At 30.8% G+C, this 21,958-nt stretch overlaps 2 protein-coding genes across 3 annotated transcripts; one reads left to right on the top strand and one right to left on the bottom strand.

Annotated features, from left to right (window-relative positions):
- Positions 1 to 779: 779 nt before the first annotated feature.
- LOC122580098 (probable 37S ribosomal protein S5, mitochondrial) lies at positions 780 to 5,547 on the bottom strand. The gene is made up of 9 exons (XM_043752372.1): positions 5,410 to 5,547; positions 4,257 to 4,808; positions 3,356 to 3,876; positions 3,039 to 3,089; positions 2,863 to 2,970; positions 1,978 to 2,073; positions 1,796 to 1,894; positions 1,664 to 1,723; positions 780 to 1,131 (listed from the first exon to the last, which is right to left on the bottom strand). The coding sequence occupies exons 1-9, from the start codon at positions 5,510 to 5,512 to the stop codon at positions 1,063 to 1,065; spliced, it is 1,659 nt and encodes a 552-aa protein (XP_043608307.1). The 5' UTR covers positions 5,513 to 5,547; the 3' UTR covers positions 780 to 1,062.
- Positions 5,548 to 11,591: 6,044 nt separating this feature from the next.
- On the top strand, positions 11,592 to 20,316 carry LOC122611285 (probable polyamine transporter At1g31830). Of its 2 annotated transcripts, none has more exons than XM_043784286.1 (2): positions 11,592 to 11,919; positions 18,545 to 20,316. In XM_043784286.1, exons 1-2 carry the CDS (start codon positions 11,698 to 11,700, stop codon positions 20,009 to 20,011), a joined length of 1,689 nt encoding a protein of 562 aa, XP_043640221.1. In that variant the 5' UTR covers positions 11,592 to 11,697; the 3' UTR covers positions 20,012 to 20,316. The 2 variants fall into 2 exon arrangements, with proteins under 2 accessions (XP_043640221.1, XP_043640222.1); XM_043784287.1 differs by lacking the exon at positions 11,592 to 11,919 and adding an exon at positions 17,576 to 17,730.
- The last annotated feature ends 1,642 nt before the right edge of the window (positions 20,317 to 21,958 follow it).

The following is a 21,958-nucleotide window of genomic DNA, read 5'->3' as shown; positions in this document are numbered from 1 at the left end:
CATGTTTTAGCATCTTTAGATATTATGTATTGAAATTTTTTTATTTTGGACATATATCATATTATGTGTTTTATGAAAAGAATATATGAAAACTTTCTTTATAAACTACACTACTTATTAGAATTAACATGTAGCGAGAAATATTTTTTACGTTTGTAACTGGTGGTATAATTACCAATGCATATTTAAAAATTAACTCAAAAAAACTAGCCAATTAGATTTATCAACAAGCAAAAAACTTGGTTGATTCCCAATTATGTGAATAGGTGGTGATAGTAATAGTATTACTAAATAGTAATACTTAGTAATACTAATACTATTATTGATAACAAAGTAATAGTCAAATAGTAATTTGATAAAATGTTTTTGTTACTAATAAAGTATTTGATACTTAAACCACCATAACTATTAATTAGACACCTTGAGATGACAAGTAAAAAGAATCAAAATTTGTCATAGATAGACCACATATATGTGGATTAGAAATTCATCTTTCCCAAATAATCTAAACAAGGAGAATCATCCGTTTACTTGTTAAATGATTTAATGACCAGATATTTCGTTAAGAAAGTATCTGAAACCATCATTTTTAATAACCGCTTTAAAAAGATCATTCTATTAGTTTTTCACAGTCATCCCGTTTAAAGCACGCACGACCTTTGGGTTTCATTATGTCCGTCGTTCCAAATCCAAAGGGCAAAACACGCCCACGAGTAATAGTTAAAAAAGGCTTGATTTAGGGATTTTCAAAGATATTATCCAACTAGAATTTAATGGTGTTTGTATTAACTTGCTAGCTTATTGCATTAATTAAAAAAAAATAGCCAACACTTTTAATGGTGTTTGGATTATATAGCTTACAGCTTACTCGAAAGCAAATTATAGGGCATCATAGATATTCCCTTCCTGGGTCAACCAAACAACTTGTTGAAACAATTGTACTCATGAATCAAAAGGTGATGTCAACTAGCAACATGCCTCAATTTTGATTTCGTCAATGTTACTTTGTTGTGGCTTTAACGTATCTAACAGATTAGCTAGTCTTCTCAATTTTTTAATCACTCATGATAACAGATATGAATCCACCACAACCCGGCCGAATTTCTGTTGCACATCTTTGGGAGTTTCTATCTGCAAATGATAATCAAATCATAAATTAAATAATACTCATGATGACCTGTGTTGTTATTCAAAAAATGATTTCTGGTAGATTCCGTTAATATAAGCCCCATGCGGGTTCTTTCTATGACCCTATGTATAGCAAATGGAGAACTCTAGCTAAGTAAATGAGGCAATATCAAGCATTTTCTTGTAAACATGTTGATTCAGGACTTCAGGTTATGTTTTCATATATAACAGGTCAAAGTTGTAGATGTTTTTGAATGGGAACGGCTCAAAAATCGTACATAGAATATTTTTACTGCCAAAAAAACCTGTTAAAACTATTTATTCATTTAATTAGAGTGTCACTCAACATACTTATTTTAAGCATATGAGATAAACCAACTCTTCCGATCAGTTATGGGGGTGTTGGTGGTTCCGGGTCAACCTAGTGCTTTTCAAACCCCCAAAAAAAAAAATAATAAAATAAAAAAAGAGGGAAAAATAATACTAAAAAAAGAAGTTAATAATAACTTGCTTCAACTAAGTGTATATATCTTACCGCATTCAAACCCTTAAAAACAGCTTTAACCGTGTTATCTGCATTTCTGGACCCAACGATCTAAAATAGTAAAGATTAAAACCCATTAGATCTTATTCACAGATGAATACCAATGAAAACTAGCTGTTTTACCTTAGATTTAACATTTTTGAAACCAGCTAGATGTAATATAGCCCGAACAGGTTTTCCTGTCTTCATGCCACCTTTAGTCGGACCAGGCCAAAGATAAACCTAAAAGAGAGAAGCAATACATCTCATGTATTATTACTCTCATTTCTCATAGGGGTTGGGGAAGTGGCAATGAGGTGGCAAACCTTGGTTTTCTCATAAGAAGCCTGAATGGCATGTGCAATTGTATGATCTTCATGTCGTTCCACATAATGCAGATTTTGAAAGCACTTCACTTGAGCCTAAGTTGGATCCAATGTAGTACGAAATATAGGATGTGGTTCATGTTAACAAAACAGAAGTCAGTTGATCGCACATATTGCATTACAATTGCTTCTAATTTGCCAAAAAAAAAAAAGAGAATTTGAAAAAATGGCACAAACAGATCCTAGAGGGATTGCTACCTTAAGTCATTTTGATTGGTCAAAACTATTTAGAAAAAATAATAGTAAGCAATTGAGATTTTATCTTGTTTCAGAAAACTTTTTGGATAAATGAGGTCTTTCCCAAACAATTATGTAGAACAAGGAGGTCAGCAAAAGTATTCGTAAAACCCATGTTTCCCAAACCAAAATTTTACCTGCCACCATACCCCCAGTTTCCAAAACTCAGACTCTTTCAGCATTAAATACTTGCAGTGATGTTTTTGACATCCGGGTTCGGGAAACCTGGACTATGGCCTCTATATATCTTAAAATTAAAGTTGTAAGCATGTATAGTTTTTTACTTTGGACATAATCAGGGTTTCCCAAACCCAGACTTCAAACAACATTTATTGGTGGGTAGCTACTGGCAGTAGGTGGATGTGCATAGTCCGTGGTTCAGAGGCCGAGACTTAGGCGGCAGGTATAGTCAGGGTTTGGAAAACCCAGATACCAATTTTACGAAAAAAATTGTTGACCACTGTGTTCCACAATATTGTTTGAAAAAGATCCATTTATCCAAAAATAATTAATTTTATTGATAATGCAATAAATATAAAATTAGTTCTCTGTAACTGTTTTGAATACTGTTATAAGAAATAAACTTACCTTCTGACATGCACTGGCAATCGAAGGGCCTTTTGCCTTGGCGAAACCAATGACACCGTGATAATTCCCGCAAACAAGCAATGCCGTAAATCTGACTTTCCTCCCTCCCTGTAGAATATACAATTATAAATGCATTGCGTGCGAAATAAATAGGTTTTATAATTCCTTAGACTTACCTTTGTAGCTCTATGTGTTCGGTTAACCTCAATGGCTTTCACATCAAAACCCTGTCATTGAACAAAAGTGCCATTAGATATTATACTTGTAACATAATAGAATACAAAGAGGAAGCTACAAGCCAATTCATAAAGTCCCATATGGTGTGCAAATTTAACAAACATACCAGTATTTACTATATTGTTGAAAATGATCGAATATTGTAAAACTAATGCAGCATCTAAAAGGTACTCACCATTAGGGCCAATATAGAAAGCAACCTATATAATAGCTTATTATCTATATTGACATATAATAACCAGGGACGCATACTTACATTTATATAAACGGGTTTTCTCATCTTTTCAGTCAGAGTGTTGCGCTCTTCAGCAAGATCTCTGATCTCCTCCTCCAGTACCATACCTTTTCTTCCAAAAGTATGATCCAACTCTGCAAGCTTCTCTTCAAGCTTTTGGTCAATGACATCTACCTTCTCTAACAATATCTTTTCAGTCTGCTTAGTGTTATCAAACACTTCCTCATCATCTTCATCTAATGTATCTTTTTTTGAATATCCGTCCGTTTCAGCTACAAAATCATCAGCATGATCATGTTTTGATGGGTGCTTTCGGAGGATTCCATAGTTGGCAGGGTTATTGAGATCAAAGGCTTCTTTCCATTTAACGAATTTGATAGCTCTATTCACCTTGAGTTGGAGAACAAATTTCTCTTTACCAGTAGCATCTTTTAGCCGGTTCACCAAATCACCAATGACGCGGTATTCAAGCCGAAAGGGTAAATGTTTCTCCTCGAATTTGTCAATTTTTTTCATCAAATTAAATGCATCCTCAATAGTTTCTGTCAAGAATAAAAATTTTAGGTTATGAGCATAATTATATCTACAAAGAAGTGCTAACTGCGTCAAAAGTTAACCATCCTCAGTTTCAATATATTTTAGGCAAGCAACTTTTTAGGACTGAAAAAACCATCTTCTATGTTTTCGAATGTAAGGTAATCAGAGTCTAAATGACATGGGAACTGGGGTATCAGGATTCAGGAATGTGTGATGTTGCGGTTTCCTGATGCAGGACTACCTTTAAAATAAATAAATAAAAAATCTTGAACAATGATGGTTTAGTTGGTTACCAGAAAAAGAAATCAGACCAAAGAATGTGATGATTACAAGTAATACAGCATGACTCGAGCATATTAGATAAATAATTAATAAACAAACATACTTGATTTAGTAAAACTATGAAGAAGCTCTTCATGACGTTTGAGTTTCTTATCCATGATTTCTAGACTCTTTTTAGTGCCTTCATGAGTCAAATGGTCCTCTTCTTCACTTTCAGAATCATCGACTTCCTCGCGCCTCATGTTAAGAAGACGAGGGTCGACATGTTTTCTATACTCCTCCTCTACTTTATCAATGTTTGGCCCTACACCCACGTGATCCTTGTCACCTTCAGCATCTATATTAGCTGTACCCAGACCTGCTTTTTTTCTCCGATCTCCCTCCCTATGCTTTCCCTGCTTGACTTCATCTAATCGATTATGAACAATTCTATCACCGTTGACCCGTGATGAGAACCATCGATTCCCATTCCCACTACAAGGAAGAGGAGGATCCATCTGATTCATAATAAATACAGCTGTTTGTTTGGGGAGAACATTTTCCCATGGTTTTGATGTATAAAATGATCTGGAAAAAGAGAAAGCTAGCCGATTAAGAATCTTTTGCGAAACTAGTGATTTACCAATGTTGATACTCCACATTATTGTGTCAAATCCTGCACACATAAAAAAAAAAAAAAAATTGAGTTCCTTCAGCATAAACCAATTAAAAACATTATGTTTTAGAGATAAACTACAATTACAAAATAAAAGATACCAACTAAACAAGATATCGAATATTAGACACAGTTCAATGAAGATACGCCTAACAACAACTCTACAGTTCAATAAAAATTTTATTATTACTATTTATCAAGCAATCTCAAACCACGGCAGCACAACCTTTTGTTTTACCAAGTTTTCTTTATTACATTTTCTTATTTTTGGTGACTGATACAACTATTTTGACCGCAAATGTTATCATAAACAGTTCTATTGATCTATTAAGGACAGAAATTTCGGTGTTTCTGTACTGGTATACGAAATATCCGTTTTTTTCGGTAATTCTAATAACAGGCAAAATATTACTGTATATATAAAGTACCAGTCACCATAATAAGTCATAAATCAAAAAAAAAAATATTAAAAAATGATAAAATCAAATTTCAAGTCTTGGAATTCTTCCTCCGAGTCCACATCAGCCAAGGCTATCATCTCCGTAGAAACAGATGACAGAAAGAAAGAAATTGATGCTGCTTCATAGAATGATAGAAATACCTGGTGATGTTGCTGCTGCTTGAGGTCGCTGCTGCTGCTTGATTGCTGGAAGAAATAGGCCCGATCGTGTATTTTGGAAATTGGGTTTGGGTTTATGTTTCATTTTGGGTGGGTTTTATTCCTCACAGGTTTAATTGTTATTATATGGGCTATTAAAAAGTTTGTTAAAAAAATTGTTTAATTAGGTATGGCCCAAAATATAATTAAAAAAAAAATCAAACCGGTAAAACCATTAATACCACCGAAATTAGGAAGGTAAAATTTCGGTCAATACCACCAAAATTTTGAAAATGAAATCCTAACCGAAATTTAAAACCAAATTTGTGTTTAAGCACCGAAATTGATAACACAACTACTGATTAAACAAGGATGTACGTGATGATAATACCCAGGGAGTAACCAAAACAAAGTTCTTCACATATAACCAAAACAAAACCCCTAATGGATTGCCAAATTGTCACTGAAGGAGACCAACAAATTCACATTGGAAATTCACATTGTGGAAGTGATGATATATTGTAAAAATGAGAATAAAAAGGGCATGTTATATACATTGTAAAAAATGAGAATAAAGATCAACTAAATGATGATAAATATATATATAATTAGATTCTCAACAATTTGACCATGAACTTTATCATAAACGGTTCTATACATGATAAGGGGGTAAAGTTGTCATTTGCTCTTGTTAAATTCTAACCAAGTTCTTCACGTCAAATAGACACTATAAAACTCATGTGACACATTTCATAGGTAATCAGAAACCACATTATCATAATGTGCCAAAATGAGTCAAGCAACCAACAAAAGTCTTTTGTATAGGCGTTTCATCAAACAGATCACATGCGTCATTTTGTTTGATATACAAACGAACAAATACGAACATTTAGATGAACAAAACTTTTGTACATTTTTAGCTCGTGTTCGCTCGTTTACTTAAACAAGTCAGATACTCATTTATTACAAATAAACAAACATAAAGACCTTATGTGATATCCGTCACCAAAACCAGTCATTTATTTTAGTCTGTAACTTACATTCCTAATTTCTTGACTAGTCAATGTGCCTACATAGTATAACAAACGTAGAGATGTGTGATCATTCTAATATGTGACTACTATTATTTTATTTTCCAATAATTTAATATTTAGTCACTTTACATGACATATAGTTATATGTCATATTCATTTCGAGAAATTCATAAATCTCTATAAATTATTTAATGGTGTGTCAAAATTTATAATCATCAAGGTTAATTATAATATAGTAATAATAACAATAATGGTTATATTATACAATTAAATTGGAAGTTAAATAAATAAAACAAATTAAAAATTTCATATGCAATTTGACTAGTTTATTTTAAATAACAAAACATATCCATCCAACCTTATGAATTGGAATTTACGGCTGAGGGGTCACAATCCTATCCCATTTAAATTATTCTTAATAATAATAATAATAATAATATAGCCTAATTATATCCAAACTCAAACACTTATCTCTATAACAAATATAAATGAAATATCCTAAATAAAAACTAAAACCCTTTGTTTTTTTTTCTTCTACCATCGAACACACACAAAAAGGGGGGGGGGGGGGGGGGGGGGGGGGAGCACCACCATCATAATCTTAATTACTCCTTTATGATAGCAATCTTGGTGAGTTTAAATAGTTTTCATTATTACTTTAAAAATCTTTTATATATAAATATCTATAGTTAAATTCTTATAGATTTATATTCAATTTTGTCAATGTATCTAAGGAGTGATCATCAATCTTGGGGTAAACACTTATCTTTTCTTTTCATATATATATATATATATATATATAACTATATATAATTTTTATTTATTTATTGATCTTTCATTATAAGTAGCCTATTTGATGAATATATATTATGGCAAAATTTATAATAACTAATGAATGTCTTTTTATGGTTAAATCAAGAGCTTGAAGTATAAACCATATTGATGTTAAAAGTTTACGTATTAATTGTAGCGTAATAATTAATGTAATTTAAGAAATCCAATTATGAAGGCATGGAAATCATAATAACAGATTTAAATAGGTGTTGGAAAGATTTGAAAGTTTATATATGAATATTTAGTTGTAGTAATCTTTAAAACAGTAAGTTTGAGTTATTTCAGAATATGGACATATTCAATTTGTTAACTTTAAGAGGTCGTATCTTGGTCATGGGAGATGGTCAAGTCACGTTTTTGGTGCCTAAAATTAAGTTCAGGAAGTGTAGTTTCTGGTGAAGTTGGTTTCGTGTCAAAATATGAAGTTTAAGTTCATCAAACGAATTTTATAACAAAACTGCGCAAAGCTGAGTTTTCCGAACAGATTTTGGTCGACGTCAAATAGTCATATCTTGGTCAATTTTAAGAACTGGAAATTTATGCTTTTCCAGACGTCAGGTGTTAAGAGTTTATAGAAAAAAAATGGATTTTTTTGAAGCTTTATAGGTCCTTAACTTTTATAAAACTTTTTTGTGCTTAAACAGTGATTTTTCTGACTAGTCTGTAATTATCGAATTTTTAAAAATAGTAAACGTGCCAAATAAATTATCTAAAAATTCATGTAAGTATATAACACTCTAAGGTAACAGTAGTTAAGATTTGAAAGCTTGAATCGTTTGTTTCATCCTAATAAAAAATAGATAAAGTTACCAAAAATTTTAGTAAATATGAACTTGTAGAATTTAATCTTAAATCATTAAAACAAATACTATATATTAAGTTATGTGACTTGTAACTTAATAATATATGACATATCAGTTGTGAATATTTTGAAAGTAGCCATATATGTATATCATCAAATGCGGGTTACAATGGACGGTTATTGACCATGTCCGTAATTGTAACTTGTACATGTATATGTTGTGTAGATTATAGTGATCTTTTGGACTTTGCACAACTGCTTGCTGATTGAGGTGGGTTTCGTGGCCCCTTTTTATTTTATTTGTTTGGGGGAAAATGATACTCAAAACACTTTTCATTTTTTTACTAGTTGTGCCAAAACTTGTTTGTTTTTTTGGACAAATACGTGTAATTATGAAATGTGTATGCTAGCTTGTTTGTGTTGATTCTATGATGCAATAGATGTCTGTTGATATCTATTGAAAACTATTTGAAATCTATCGACCAACTATATACTCCAGCTGGTAGTTGTTGGTAATACAGTATGTGATTGAGATGTTGGCAAGTAGTGAGGTGATTGTGTTGTTGGCAAGCAGTGATGAGTTTGTGTTGTTGGAAAACTATGATGGCATTGATCGGTATTTGGTATGCATACATGCTACTACATGTTTATATTTACACTATTGTCCAAACCTCATATATCATGCACAACAAACTCATTTGTATACCTATAAACCTACGAACTCACCAACATTATGTTGACATTTTTGAGCATTCATTTTCAGGTAATAACAATGCTTAAGGAGATTGAGCATAAGGACTTTATGAAGACTAATAAAGAGATCCTTCATGGACTCCTAGTTGCATTTAATCATTGAACTCTATTTACTATTTGTTACGAGTACATCTTTTGCTATTTGAGGCGTGTTGCCTAGACTTATGATAGCTTGTGGGAATTACATTTATTTGGATTTTATTTAGTATAACTCTATTACAAATTTCATGTGCTATTGCTATATCTTTTCGTCATATCCTACGATTCTGCCTAAGGTGGGGTGTGACACTTTACGAACTATTTACGCTAAAATTTCTAACCTAAATGCAAACTTATAGTCGTAGTTTAGCGAATCTAAAGCCATTATAAATATTCACTTTTGCCATGTTAAACATCGTAAAAACTAAAAATGGGAATAATAAAAACATGTTATATACATTGTAAAAAAAGAGAATAAAATTCAACAAAATGATGATGTATATATAGTTAGAATTCCCACCTACAGGAAGTAAAACTCACTGGAAAATATATATTGGCGGCACAATGTGGTGGCAGTGCGTCCTGTTTGTTGGCTAGTTAATTTATTTTATTGTTATATTATGGTTTTATTTCTTATTTAATAAAAAATGGAGTAGTAAAATAATGAGCAGCAAGGCCTAAAATTGAAACGTAATTGGGAATCGGAAGTGAGAATCACCGTCCCCATATATTTCATTTTGCTCATTCATATCCTTCAACTTTTAAACGTTGTTCTCTTTTAAACACAACAATTAATTTGCGACAATTTATATCCCAAGGATCAGAGGCGGTATAATGAAAATTTTCACCAAGGGCAAAATTGAAACTTACCAAAAAAAACTTTGCTACCAACCAAAAACAAGTTACAGTAAAACGTTTGAATATATAGTGATAGGCATGCCCAAAAACCTTCTAGTAAAGAACGATAAATACATACAAGTATATTATACGTTGATATCAACTAATACAAAGAGGAACACTATACCAAATATATTCTAACACTATCATATATATATATATATATATATATATATATTATGATTAAACATACTCATGTAACTATGTACGAAAGAACTTACCAAAAAATAACATAGAGAATGAATATGTACAGTAAAGAATTGCTACAATTAAATAAACCCCAAAACTATAAGAGCAATTAATTAATCAAAATTTTTAAAAAAACATAAAAGTTGAGGATGAGACATTATCCCTCCTCCCCCCCACCCCACCATGTAATACCGCCTCTGTCGAGGATAGTTGGTTGGTGTATTGGTGATATTAGACTATCACTGATGAATGAGTTTGTTTAAAGACTTACAGAGACAATCGTCTCATTTATTTATTTAGTAAAACCAAATGAAGTTTTAGTCTAATTACTTAATACGATGTGTTAGTGATATTGGACTATCACCAATGCTATATAATTTTTCGGTATCCATGGTTGTTACATCATATGTCACATCATATTCGTACAATCTGTCACATCATATTCTTAATTTTCATCTCATTCCTCACCAATCATAATGACAGCCGTCAATAATGACTAGTTTTCAATTATACGGGTTAATAAAGACGTCTAAGTACTGATGATCTCTCCGAAGATAGTCATGATGGTTATATCCTAGTTAACTAAAAATATTGCTTTCACTTTGTCATCATAGTTTTGATTATTTTTTCTTCTTCTTCAAAGTTATTGTTACAACTAAAGTGACATTTGGAGGGGGTGAAACTTACTCGGGCAAGAAGGAAAAATTGTTTAGTGTTCAAGCAACTTCAATTTATTTGTATTGACTGTTTATCGTTATAGATTATTTATTGTGGCTGAGACATTAATGTAATTATAACGTAATTAAAAAAATAGTTTCTTTCGTAATTTTGCTATTTCTCTTTCTTTAGACGGCGATGACGAGTGGTAGCGGTATGTATATTAATGTAAAAAGTGATTGATGCAAAAGGAAGTGATATAGTTTTTTTAAAGGCATAAAGAGTAGCCAAAATATAACAATATAATTATATATACTACATCATAATGCATTTGTTTCATACAATTCTATAAACTAAGTAGTTGATAAGCTCAAAATACCACTTTTGTTTGTTCACTAATTTAAACATTTTCGTACAACATACATCATTCAACCTTTAAAATAACTATACCACTTTCATTTACATCAATCACTTTTTACATTAATATCTATACCACTACCACCCGTCGTTGCCACCACCATCTATTGACACTGTCGTCACACCGTCGCATCGCGTAGACATTTGTGCTTTGATACGTACGGAATTAAACACCATACTATTTCTATGGAAATCGATCCAAACAATTCGCCATACAAAGATACCAAAATAAAGACATCTAAGTTCCACCACCAACAAATAACCAAATTCTAAAACTTAAATATCATATATAAAATAATGTTCTTTTCATGACAGCATTGTTAGTCAACCTCCAATTAGATGTATTTATATCAAAAATAAAAAATTAAAAATCATCATCATTTAAATAAAATAAAAAGAGGAATAAAAAACCGTTTTAAAAAACATCTTGATTTGATCCTCCCTCCCTTTATATTCCAAACTGTGGACCATCCCATCCAAAACCAAATCTCATCCTATTTCTCACCTTGCATCATATATATATTCTTCTCATTTCCATATATATCACCACAATGACACAGTATTATTTGGACTAATCAAAATATCCAACCAATCCTTTTGTTTTTTCTCTACTCTTAATTTGCATCATATATAATTCTGCTATCGAATCTGAATCAAACATTTTATTTAATTAATTTAGTACGTGTGTGTGAGTATTGTTTTTTTTTATTTTTATTTTTATCTTTTGATATGAAGCCAATAGCAACAAAAACCACTATATTAACCACACCTTCAAACCTTACTTCACAACCACCTCTCGATCCACCCGCTTCAGCTCCAGCTCCAGCTCCAACTAGTGATCATGTTACCGCGAAAGGTGGCGGCACTGATGCCCTAACGGCCGTAAAAGCTATCTCACCTGATTCACCGGCGAAGACTTCTGTTGAAGTTAATGCTGACGGTGCTGATCAGGTAATTCATTATATATTCTATTTTAACTATCTATATCTATTATTGAGTAATATTAATGTTCCTATTACTATTGCTATTATTTTATTAGTATTTTATTTTATTTCGATATTTGCTATTCACTATCATATGTATGTGGCATGATATAGTAAAATTTGTTTGGAAGTCAGGGGTGGGACAGTTTATTAAGCATGAAATTGCGTTTATATTTTCTGTGAACTAATATAAAATTTATTTTAACATGAAATGTTTGTTTAACATCGGACATTTTTTTTAAATTAATATAACTGTGTGTTGAAAAATGAATGGAATGTGTAATATGTAATCATTAGATTTTTAGAACCTTAAAGTGAAATAAGCATGCTCGTATGGGGAGCTTTTTCATGATTGCCGTTTATTAAAAAAAATATTTAAACTATTAATAAAAAAAACCGTTCTTAGACATCTTGAGTATACATATGACCTTTTATAGTAAAAGAGGAAACATTATGTTGTTACCCAATGTTCAAGCAATGTGTTATATAATACTATATATTAACATCTTAATTATTATTATTAATTGATTGTATTAAGTTATGATAATGACTCATAACTAAGTTTACCCTACTATATACAAAGTTTTATGACCCCATATATATTTATAAATATGTTAGCACATTATTTATATTGTGAAGAATTCATTATTAAAAGATGTTAAATGTTCATATGTACGTAATTATCAACATTTGTTAAATAAAACTAGAACATGTATGATAGCTCATTTCGTTAACCGTTAACTTAACGTGGTTTAAAATTGAAATAGTATATGATCATTAAGTATCCATGAGAGATGACTTTTTTAACCAACGAACATAGTGCCCGCGCGTTGCGGCGGCTAAAAAGTGATGCCAATATAAAAAGAAGTGGTGGAGATCGAGGGAGGCGGTGGAAAAGGAGGGCGGCGACGAAAGGTGATGAAAGGTCGATGAAAGTGTGTAATGATTAAAGAGAGTGAGGATGAAGGTATATAAGAGTTTTATATTTAAATAGGGGTATTTTGAGAAGAAAAAAAGTGCTGAATTTTAAGAAATCGAGTATAGATAGTTTGATTTTTTAAGTTAATTGATACGAATGATATCTTTGTTACATAGTTGAGAAATTACCTTTAATCCAGTCTGGATAGCTAACATAAATAGTCTGCATTAGTGACATGTCATTGAAGACAACTCCCCACAATTTAACATTAAATTTTACGCAATCTAACATTCTTAATATATCACTAATCGATCATTAATCTGAGACTACTTATCCTATATAGCGTAGTCTATGAAAGGAGGGGAAAAAGAAGAAAATAATCCTTCAACATTATGGGATAAGTATTCTGGAATGTAACAAACTTTGCACGAATGTCTATAATATGAAATAACTAAAGTTTTGTGTATTGTATGTAAACAACTTTAAAAAATGTTTATTTTATGTAAGAAAACATACGTGGCAACCATATAGAGGTGTCACTTGTCTGATTTTAATTGGTTGAATACATTTTCTTATATACAATAAACATTATTTTCGAGTTGTTTACATACAATATACACAACTTTAGTTATTTCCTATTATAGATATTCATTCAAAGTTTGTTACATTACAAGATACTTATCCCTCAACATTATTTGTGATATGGACTACATATCTGTTTATAGCGAGTGGACCACTAGACACATACAATAGTTTGTGCTCGTGGTGTAGTGAAAAACAAGCCAACGACGGTTTGTTAACCCATGAGAGCGCTCTATAAGAGTTTATAGATATATAGATATAAATATAACACCATAAAGTTTTAGAAATATTTGGATATAATTTGTTACTCAACTTAAAATATTAAATGTGGTGAAAAATATCATATGTGATTCTTGATCATAGGCCCGACCAATACGCACATGTGGGGGGCTACTTGAGAACAATGATAGGATATGACAAGGTCAAATTAATTGTCACTTAAGCGTGCAATTGCATAAAAGTTGATTTCTTTTACTTATAATTTACTTCCTTCTTTTTGAGTGGGTTGTATTTCTACTTATACTTTATTTAAAGGCTGCCATCTTTCACCAACATTGAATCTAACTTTATAGATCGAGGGTCTCTTTCTAACTTCTAAGGTATTTATAGTCAAATTACCTTTTCAGAGAAAACGGAAAGATTGGTTGTACATTTTGCATGGAACGCATGCTAAAAAGATACATCACTTAAATAACAACGATAAAATAGCTAAGAAACAATATTTGACCATTTACCTTTAAGTCTAGTGTAGAATCGGGTTCTTGAAGATATTTGAGTTCGATTAGTGATGAACATATTCATTATCAAGCTAAATATGATCATAATTGGCTAGTTTATTTGGCACATATTGAAAATTACTAAAAAGTACATAGATATGTCGACTGACTTTAGATTACATTATTTTTAACGTGTTAGTTGCCTGTTAGGATATCTTAAAGTCGTTTATCACCTTTGTATGTGTTTATTTCCTTCTAAAAGCGACATATCTTATTTTTATATTCCATTAATTCGAATTTATTTTTTAAGCGGATGGACGAAACATATAGATGCACATTTGATGCAAAATCTATGTTATAATAACATAACTATATAAAGGCTTTTTCTAAGGTCTTTTGATAAAGTTATTCCTTCCTCCAGCATAATTCATAAATATACATGCATTTAATACGATCACCTAGTTTTTATCAGTACAACATGTCTTTATATACAGAGTACCTTTTAAGATGAATAAAACCCCTAGGATATTTATTTTTAGTTCAACCAAAAAATGAAATCACACACAATTTTTGTGTTCCATTAAATAAGAATCACATGCCATATTATTATTACGAGAGATAGTGCCCGTGCGTTGCGGCGGTGAGATAGTGGAGTGATAGGTCAAGTTATAGAGTATGATAGCCAAATGCCTTAGCCGTACGAGTTCCGTCATCGGATTTCAAAATTCGTCGAAAGTATATCGAATGACATCTCTAATGAAAGAGCATGAAGTTTTAAGACTACCCATACAATTTTTATAATTTATCGATATACAGTTTTTGAGATAACAGAATTTGAATGAATTAGAGGAATAAAATGATTTATGGAAGAGAAATAAAAAATGAGTGGTTGAAATTTAATGAGAGGGATAAAATTTTTGGTCAAGATTTAAGGGTATTATATGTATATTAAGTATAGATGTTTATATTAGTGAATAAAGAAGTGGGGTAATTTAGGTAGTTCAATTATTTAATTGAAATAAAAAAAAAACAAAATGCTTTATAAAATAGTATTAAAGATTAGATATTTATACATCTTATAAAACGATAGTTATCCTGATATTTTAAAGGCATTCACATTAATTTAACTATCCTTAAAAATTGCTACATCTCCAAAACTTTTTTACAATATAATATATCAAAAAAATAAAAATAAAATTATTCTCATATTTATCAAAACAAATCTTAAATGTATGTATGAAAAAAATAATATTTTTTATGTAAAAAAATCAAATCAAATCTTCCATTGGAAAAAAAAACTAAGCATGTATCATGTATTTCAAATTTCTTAGATTTCTTTTATATCAAACTAAGCTAGCGGCTTTAGGAAGATTCAACATTTAAGAATATATATCCTTTTTATTTCCATTTTTCTTATAGTTCATATCAAAAGTAATTTCTTATAGTAAATCAATCTAATTACTTAATATTATTTTTTTTAGTCTATGTAAAAAGTATTTTATATCTTCTTTATTTGATTTACAACAACTAGAATAATATTTTTTTTAGCCAATAGATTGGTGGTTCATTAATATGGTCTTAGACTTTTTCACTTTCATTTGTATGTGTGGATTGTTAGAAGATGGTTTTAGGGACCTACGCAGACATATGTAGTTTGAATTCTGAAACAGATAAAAAAATTGGCATTATGTCATGACATAAAACAAATTACAGAAGAAACATTCAAAATTTATAATACATAGAGTTTATATTTGACAATATGTAGAACATCAATATGAAATGTAAAGATAATATTATAAATGAAGTGATTTAAAAATAATAAAACGCATTTTACTAATCATCAATAGCTATATCTAATTATTTAATACTGTTTGTTTCAACAATATTTTATGATAATCAACTGACGCAACACACGGATACATACTTCATTTTTACCATTTTCATACGTATGGATCATCAAATTTTATGTTATTTATATATATTTTTTCATTCACTAAATTTGTAAGACAACTAAACTAATATATCAATTTTTAAAATATCGCACATCGCGTGGGTCAAAAACCTAGTTATATATAAATAGTTTCTTAACTACTTAATTCTCACCAACCTAAGTAAATATTAATACAAACGTGTGGTTATATAATATTATAATCTATTTAATCTATAATGCATTATTATAAATAATGTGGAACATTATCATTTAAATAATGGTGAAATTAAAAAAATATACAAAAAAAAAAAAAAAAAACAATATGCGGAAAGTTTGAAGGCATGAATTAAATTAAAATTCATATATATATGTGAACATTTTCTTGTTATTGACTTCAAAATGGATAAAGGCATAAAGCCCCTACGAGGCTACGATATACATAGCTCACCATTCTGTAATGTAAAGGTGTAAACCCACTTATTTGGTCTCCTTGATGTCGAGTTCTTTTTCTTTATTTCTGTAAATTAAGTGGCACTTCAATATAGAGTTATTATTCAAGTGTTTTTTTTTTTTTACATAATAACACACTTTAAAAGTAAGATGCAATGATATCCATACTCCTGTAAAAGAATTCCCTTTTGGAAAAGATTTATAATTCCTTTATTTGATTACGTCACTCATTTGTAATTTATAAGAAAACTCAAAATTATATATTTTTGTTTGATTAATTTGAAAAATGTAAACATTATATAATATCTACTGCCCTAGCACATATAATAAATACTATTAGGAGGAACCGGAGCCAAAATTTGATATGAATAAAAAAGACATGGGGTGATACTTAACGGAAGTCTAACATTAAAAATTAATGATGTTCACCTTGTTAGGAAATTTATGAAAATGAGATTCTTTAAATAGATGAAACTAAATAGGTTCTCCTTATTAGAAATTTTGGGTAAATAGATTACCTTTTTATGTATTTTTTCCTTTATTTTATTATTTTATTTTTAAAACAAAATGTAATCTCTATATATAATAAAACAAGATTGTTTCTTGTAAGTATTTTTATAACAATTTTGATGTGGAAAATCCATATTTCACCTTAAAATTTATTTTATTTAATTATGATGTCATATATAAATAAAATAGAAATAGTCTTTTACATGTTTAACAAAAATATTAATAATATATTTAAAGAAAAAAAAATTCTCTCTTAAATAATACTTTATAACATTTTAATAAGAAACATTATATATTTCTTTAATATATATATATATTTATATGTTAAAATTTTAATTAATATGTTCGGGTTAAACCTGTATTGATTAACTAGTTTTACTATATGATATAATTAAGAAGATGATTAGGAGGATAAGTTTAAAGAATTTATTGGTTCATAGTCTTTTTAAATGGTATACTAAAGTTTTTGCAACAACCAAGCTCGTGACATTAAAGTTAAAGCTTCCGAAACTTAACGCCAAACATGCCTTTGTATTACGTGGCCACTTAATCTATAGTTGAATCTACACGTGCTCTATCACCCGCCTTCCAATATTATTCACATCACACCCAAAATCATTGACAGATCGATCTACCAAAACACACCATGAACAGAATCCCCTGTATCTCGTGGTTCGTAATTTAATCCCTTTTTATATACATATCTGTATATATCTATGTTACTCATTATTTATTTAGTTAGTTAGTATTTCATTATCTATTTATTTTCAAATTATTGCTACACTTGATTGAAGAACTGCATCAAGTATCAGCTACTTAGTTTTTGTGATCAAGGGATCTCAGTATCTTTAGTTCATCCTGAATTCTTAATTTTAGGGTTTTTTAAGAACACACCCATCTTTATTTTCTTTAAATTGGTTCATGATGACATAAAGTTCAAGTCTTTTTGGGAACCCCCTACCCTGCTCATGACGGGATTGAGTATCATATTCATTAAACATCAACAATTGACATCTTTTTGTTGGAAATTATGTTAACATTTATGCATTGATAAAAAGGGTATTTTCCAGATTTAACATTAGATGTAAATTTCAAATCTTTTCTTGACAATTTTGATTTTGAACTTGATATCTATGCAATGAAAGAAATACAGTATATAAAGTCATAAAGATTTTGGCATTTCAAGAATTTTAGGGCTTAGCATTAAGAGGGCTGTTTAGTCTAGAACACAACCATTGATCTTCTTAATACTTTTGCTTATATTTGTTCCTAGATTTGTGAACTAAGAAGATTGTTATTTTGGGACATAACTGACTGTCATTTGACTAAAAACTAAAAATGCTGCTATATATATGTTTCTCTTTAAAGTCTTAAACTTTGTGGGTATTTTTGCTTAGTGGATTATTTTTTTAGGACATGTGAGTTTGAAGTTAATTTGAGTCAAGTAATCAACTGATCGCCTTGAATTTGGTTACTAAAACTGCAGAAATCAAAGAACACAGCCAACAAAGAATCAGCAACTGCAATGGGACAACATAATGAGGTAGAATATATTGGAATGAATGAAACCCCATCTCCAACAGGTGCTCCTAATAACAACAATATTAAAAGGGTTTCAATTATACCTCTTATATTTCTCATATTTTATGAGGTTTCTGGGGGACCTTTCGGTGTTGAGGATAGTGTTCAGGCCGCTGGTCCCCTGTTAGCCCTCATTGGGTTTTTGGTATTCCCGTTTATATGGAGCGTACCTGAAGCTTTAATAACTGCTGAAATGGGTACAATGTTTCCTGAAGATGGTGGTTATGTTGTTTGGGTTTCATCTGCTTTAGGTCCTTATTGGGGGTTTCAACAAGGTTGGATGAAATGGCTTAGTGGTGTCATAGACAATGCATTATACCCTGTTCTGTTTCTTGATTATTTGAAGTCAGGAATTCCGGTTTTAGCAGATGGGTATCCACGTGTTTTAGCGGTTTTAGCCTTGACTATTGCCCTTACATACATGAACTTCAGAGGGTTAACTATTGTAGGGTGGGTTGCTGTTCTGTTAGGGATATTTTCTTTAGTTCCTTTTGTAATTATGGGTCTTATTTCGATTCCTAAAATTGAGCCTGCAAGATGGTTAGTGGTGGATGTGCATGTTGTGGACTGGAACTTATACTTAAACACACTGTTTTGGAATCTTAATTATTGGGACTCCATAAGTACACTTGCTGGTGAGGTTGATAACCCAAGAAAAACTCTCCCAAAAGCTTTGTTCTATGCGTTGATCCTAGTCGTTTCAGGCTACTTTTTCCCTCTTTTAATGGGCACCGGTGCAGTCCCTCTGCACCGTGACCAATGGACTGATGGCTATTTCTCAGATGTGGCTAAATTGGTTGGCGGTGTATGGCTGAGATGGTGGATACAGGCAGGTGCTGCCATGTCAAACATGGGAATGTTTGTCACGGAAATGAGTAGTGACTCATTCCAACTTCTTGGTATGGCTGAAAGGGGTATGATCCCTGAGTTTTTTGCTAAGCGGTCTCGCCACGGGACTCCTTCAATCGGGATATTATTCTCAGCTTCTGGTGTAATCTTGCTTTCATGGTTAAGTTTTCAAGAGATAGTGGCTGCTGAAAACTTTTTATACTGTTTTGGGATGATTTTGGAGTTTATAGCTTTTGTAAGGTTAAGAATGAAGTATCCCGCTGCATCAAGGCCTTACAAGATACCCGTGGGTACTGTTGGATCTGTTCTTTTGTGCATTCCTCCGACGATATTGATTTGTGTCGTGTTGGCCCTTTCTTCGCTCAAGGTCATGGTCGTTAGTGTTATTGCTATATTTATCGGGCTAGTGTTGCAGCCATTTCTCAAGTATACTGAGAAGAAAAGATGGATCAAATTCTCAACTAGTGCTGATCTTCCCGACCTATATAATGCTCATGAGCATTCAGAATCTTTAGTCTATTAGTAACATGGAGTTGGTGTTGATGTGGGTGTGTTTTCAAGTGAATGCTTAGTTATGGGTTTGGTGTGATGGTAGGTCGTCGATGGTTTGCAGGTGGTTTTTCTTTAGTATTACCTTGGCCTTTTGTAACAGAAAAGCTTCATTAATATATGATTGTTTTCAACATGTTCTTTTACTCTGTTGGAAACTAGTTACACAAAACCTGGTTACGGGTTAGCTAAGTTGTATTTTAAAATATGATTCATATGTTATGAATGTGGAAATATGACAAGAGAAAAGAATCTTCAGTTCTCTATTGTTTGTTATCATATGTACAGTTCAGTTACTATATAGTCTTGTTCCCTTCTTTCTTTCTATATCATTTATCCACTATAATATGCTAGTTATGGTAATTATAATGTTCCGTAACAGCTAAACTCGGTTTTACACATATAATGTATCTGGATTCAATATTTAACGTGATTTTGTGCAATTACCCGATTATCAATAGGATAGATGGTAGTAGATAAGGGCTGTCTTCTCCAAGCGACGATTTCTTGTCTCCTTGTCCTTAGGGATCTTGTGCTATGCGCTTATCAACAATGGGGTGTTTGGTATGATGGAATGGAAAGGGGAGAAAGAGAATTGGAAAGACTTCCTTGTTTATCATGAAGAAAGGGAATGGGAAAGGAGAAAGTGAAATCAATTTCATTCTCTCCATTCTCTACAAATTGTAGAGAATGAGTGAGAATGAAAATTTTTTTTGATTTTTTTTTTTCAAAATTTTATATGTAATAAATGTATTATTATTTAAATTTTTATTTTTTTATATATTCATTCTCTGTGTGTACCAAACAACGGAATTCATTCTCTTTCCAAATACTCATTCTCTTTCTCACTATTTTCATTCTCTATGATTCCCTCCTACCAAACACTCCCTTAAATTCCTAGTAAGTCTCCTTGTCCATAGGGATCTTGTGCTATGCATTTATCGACGATTCACTAGGTGTTTGGTACAATGGAATGGAAAAGGTGGAAAGGGAATGAGAAAGACTTCTCATGTTTGGTTGTAATGGAGAATGGGAAAGAGAATCGAGGAGTAGGAATCGATTCCATTCCCTCAATTCTCTATAAAATGTAGAGAATGGATGAGAATGGAATTTTTTTTTTGATTTTAGTGATGTTATATGTATTAAATTTGGTTATTATTAAAATTTTGTATTTTTTATATATTCATTATCTACTTGTACCAAACGATGGAATTCATTCTCTTTCTCACTATATTCATTCTAGTTGTAATTGATAAGTTCATACCACTATAATGTTCTAAAGACTGTTCACATATAAATGAAATTTTACGGGTTTTTTTGTTTTTTAGCCATTAAGTGATTAAATTGATAAAATAATTAAATGGATAAATAATGACCGTATGAATTAAGTCAATAAAACAAACACTTTTGATAACTTAAATTAAGTATTTTTAATTAATTCATGAAATTTTTTTTTTTAATTAAGATGTCAAACAAACACCGCCTACATTCATAAGGTATAATGATAGTAGTATGATACTGATCAACTAGTGTTGTTGGACGTGCTTACAAATACATCAATTTTTAATTGATAAACACAAGAATAATGCATCTAGGGATTTTATTTGCTATTATTTGAAAAAATAATCTTATAAAGTTTGAAAATTTTAGTTTTGATGGTAGTGTATGAGAAAGGAGTTTTGTCATTTTGTGACAGTATATATTTTTACGGGTATAAAAAATTCCGTTCGATGGATGAGTGATTAAAAAATAATACGTCTTATGGATTTCGTTTTTAATGATTTTGGAACCTTAAGATACATCATAAAGTTTTGTGCCACTGAATAAGTGATAACATATACAACAACTATATAATAAACATGCTTGAAAGTGATCTAATTAGATTATTAAAAATCTCAAAAATGTGGTACTCCGATGTTCG

This window comes from Erigeron canadensis, chromosome 8 (genome assembly GCF_010389155.1).
Source record: "Erigeron canadensis isolate Cc75 chromosome 8, C_canadensis_v1, whole genome shotgun sequence".
In the NCBI taxonomy this organism is placed as follows: Eukaryota; Viridiplantae; Streptophyta; class Magnoliopsida; order Asterales; family Asteraceae; genus Erigeron; species Erigeron canadensis.
This window is presented reverse-complemented; position numbering and strand designations above follow the sequence as displayed.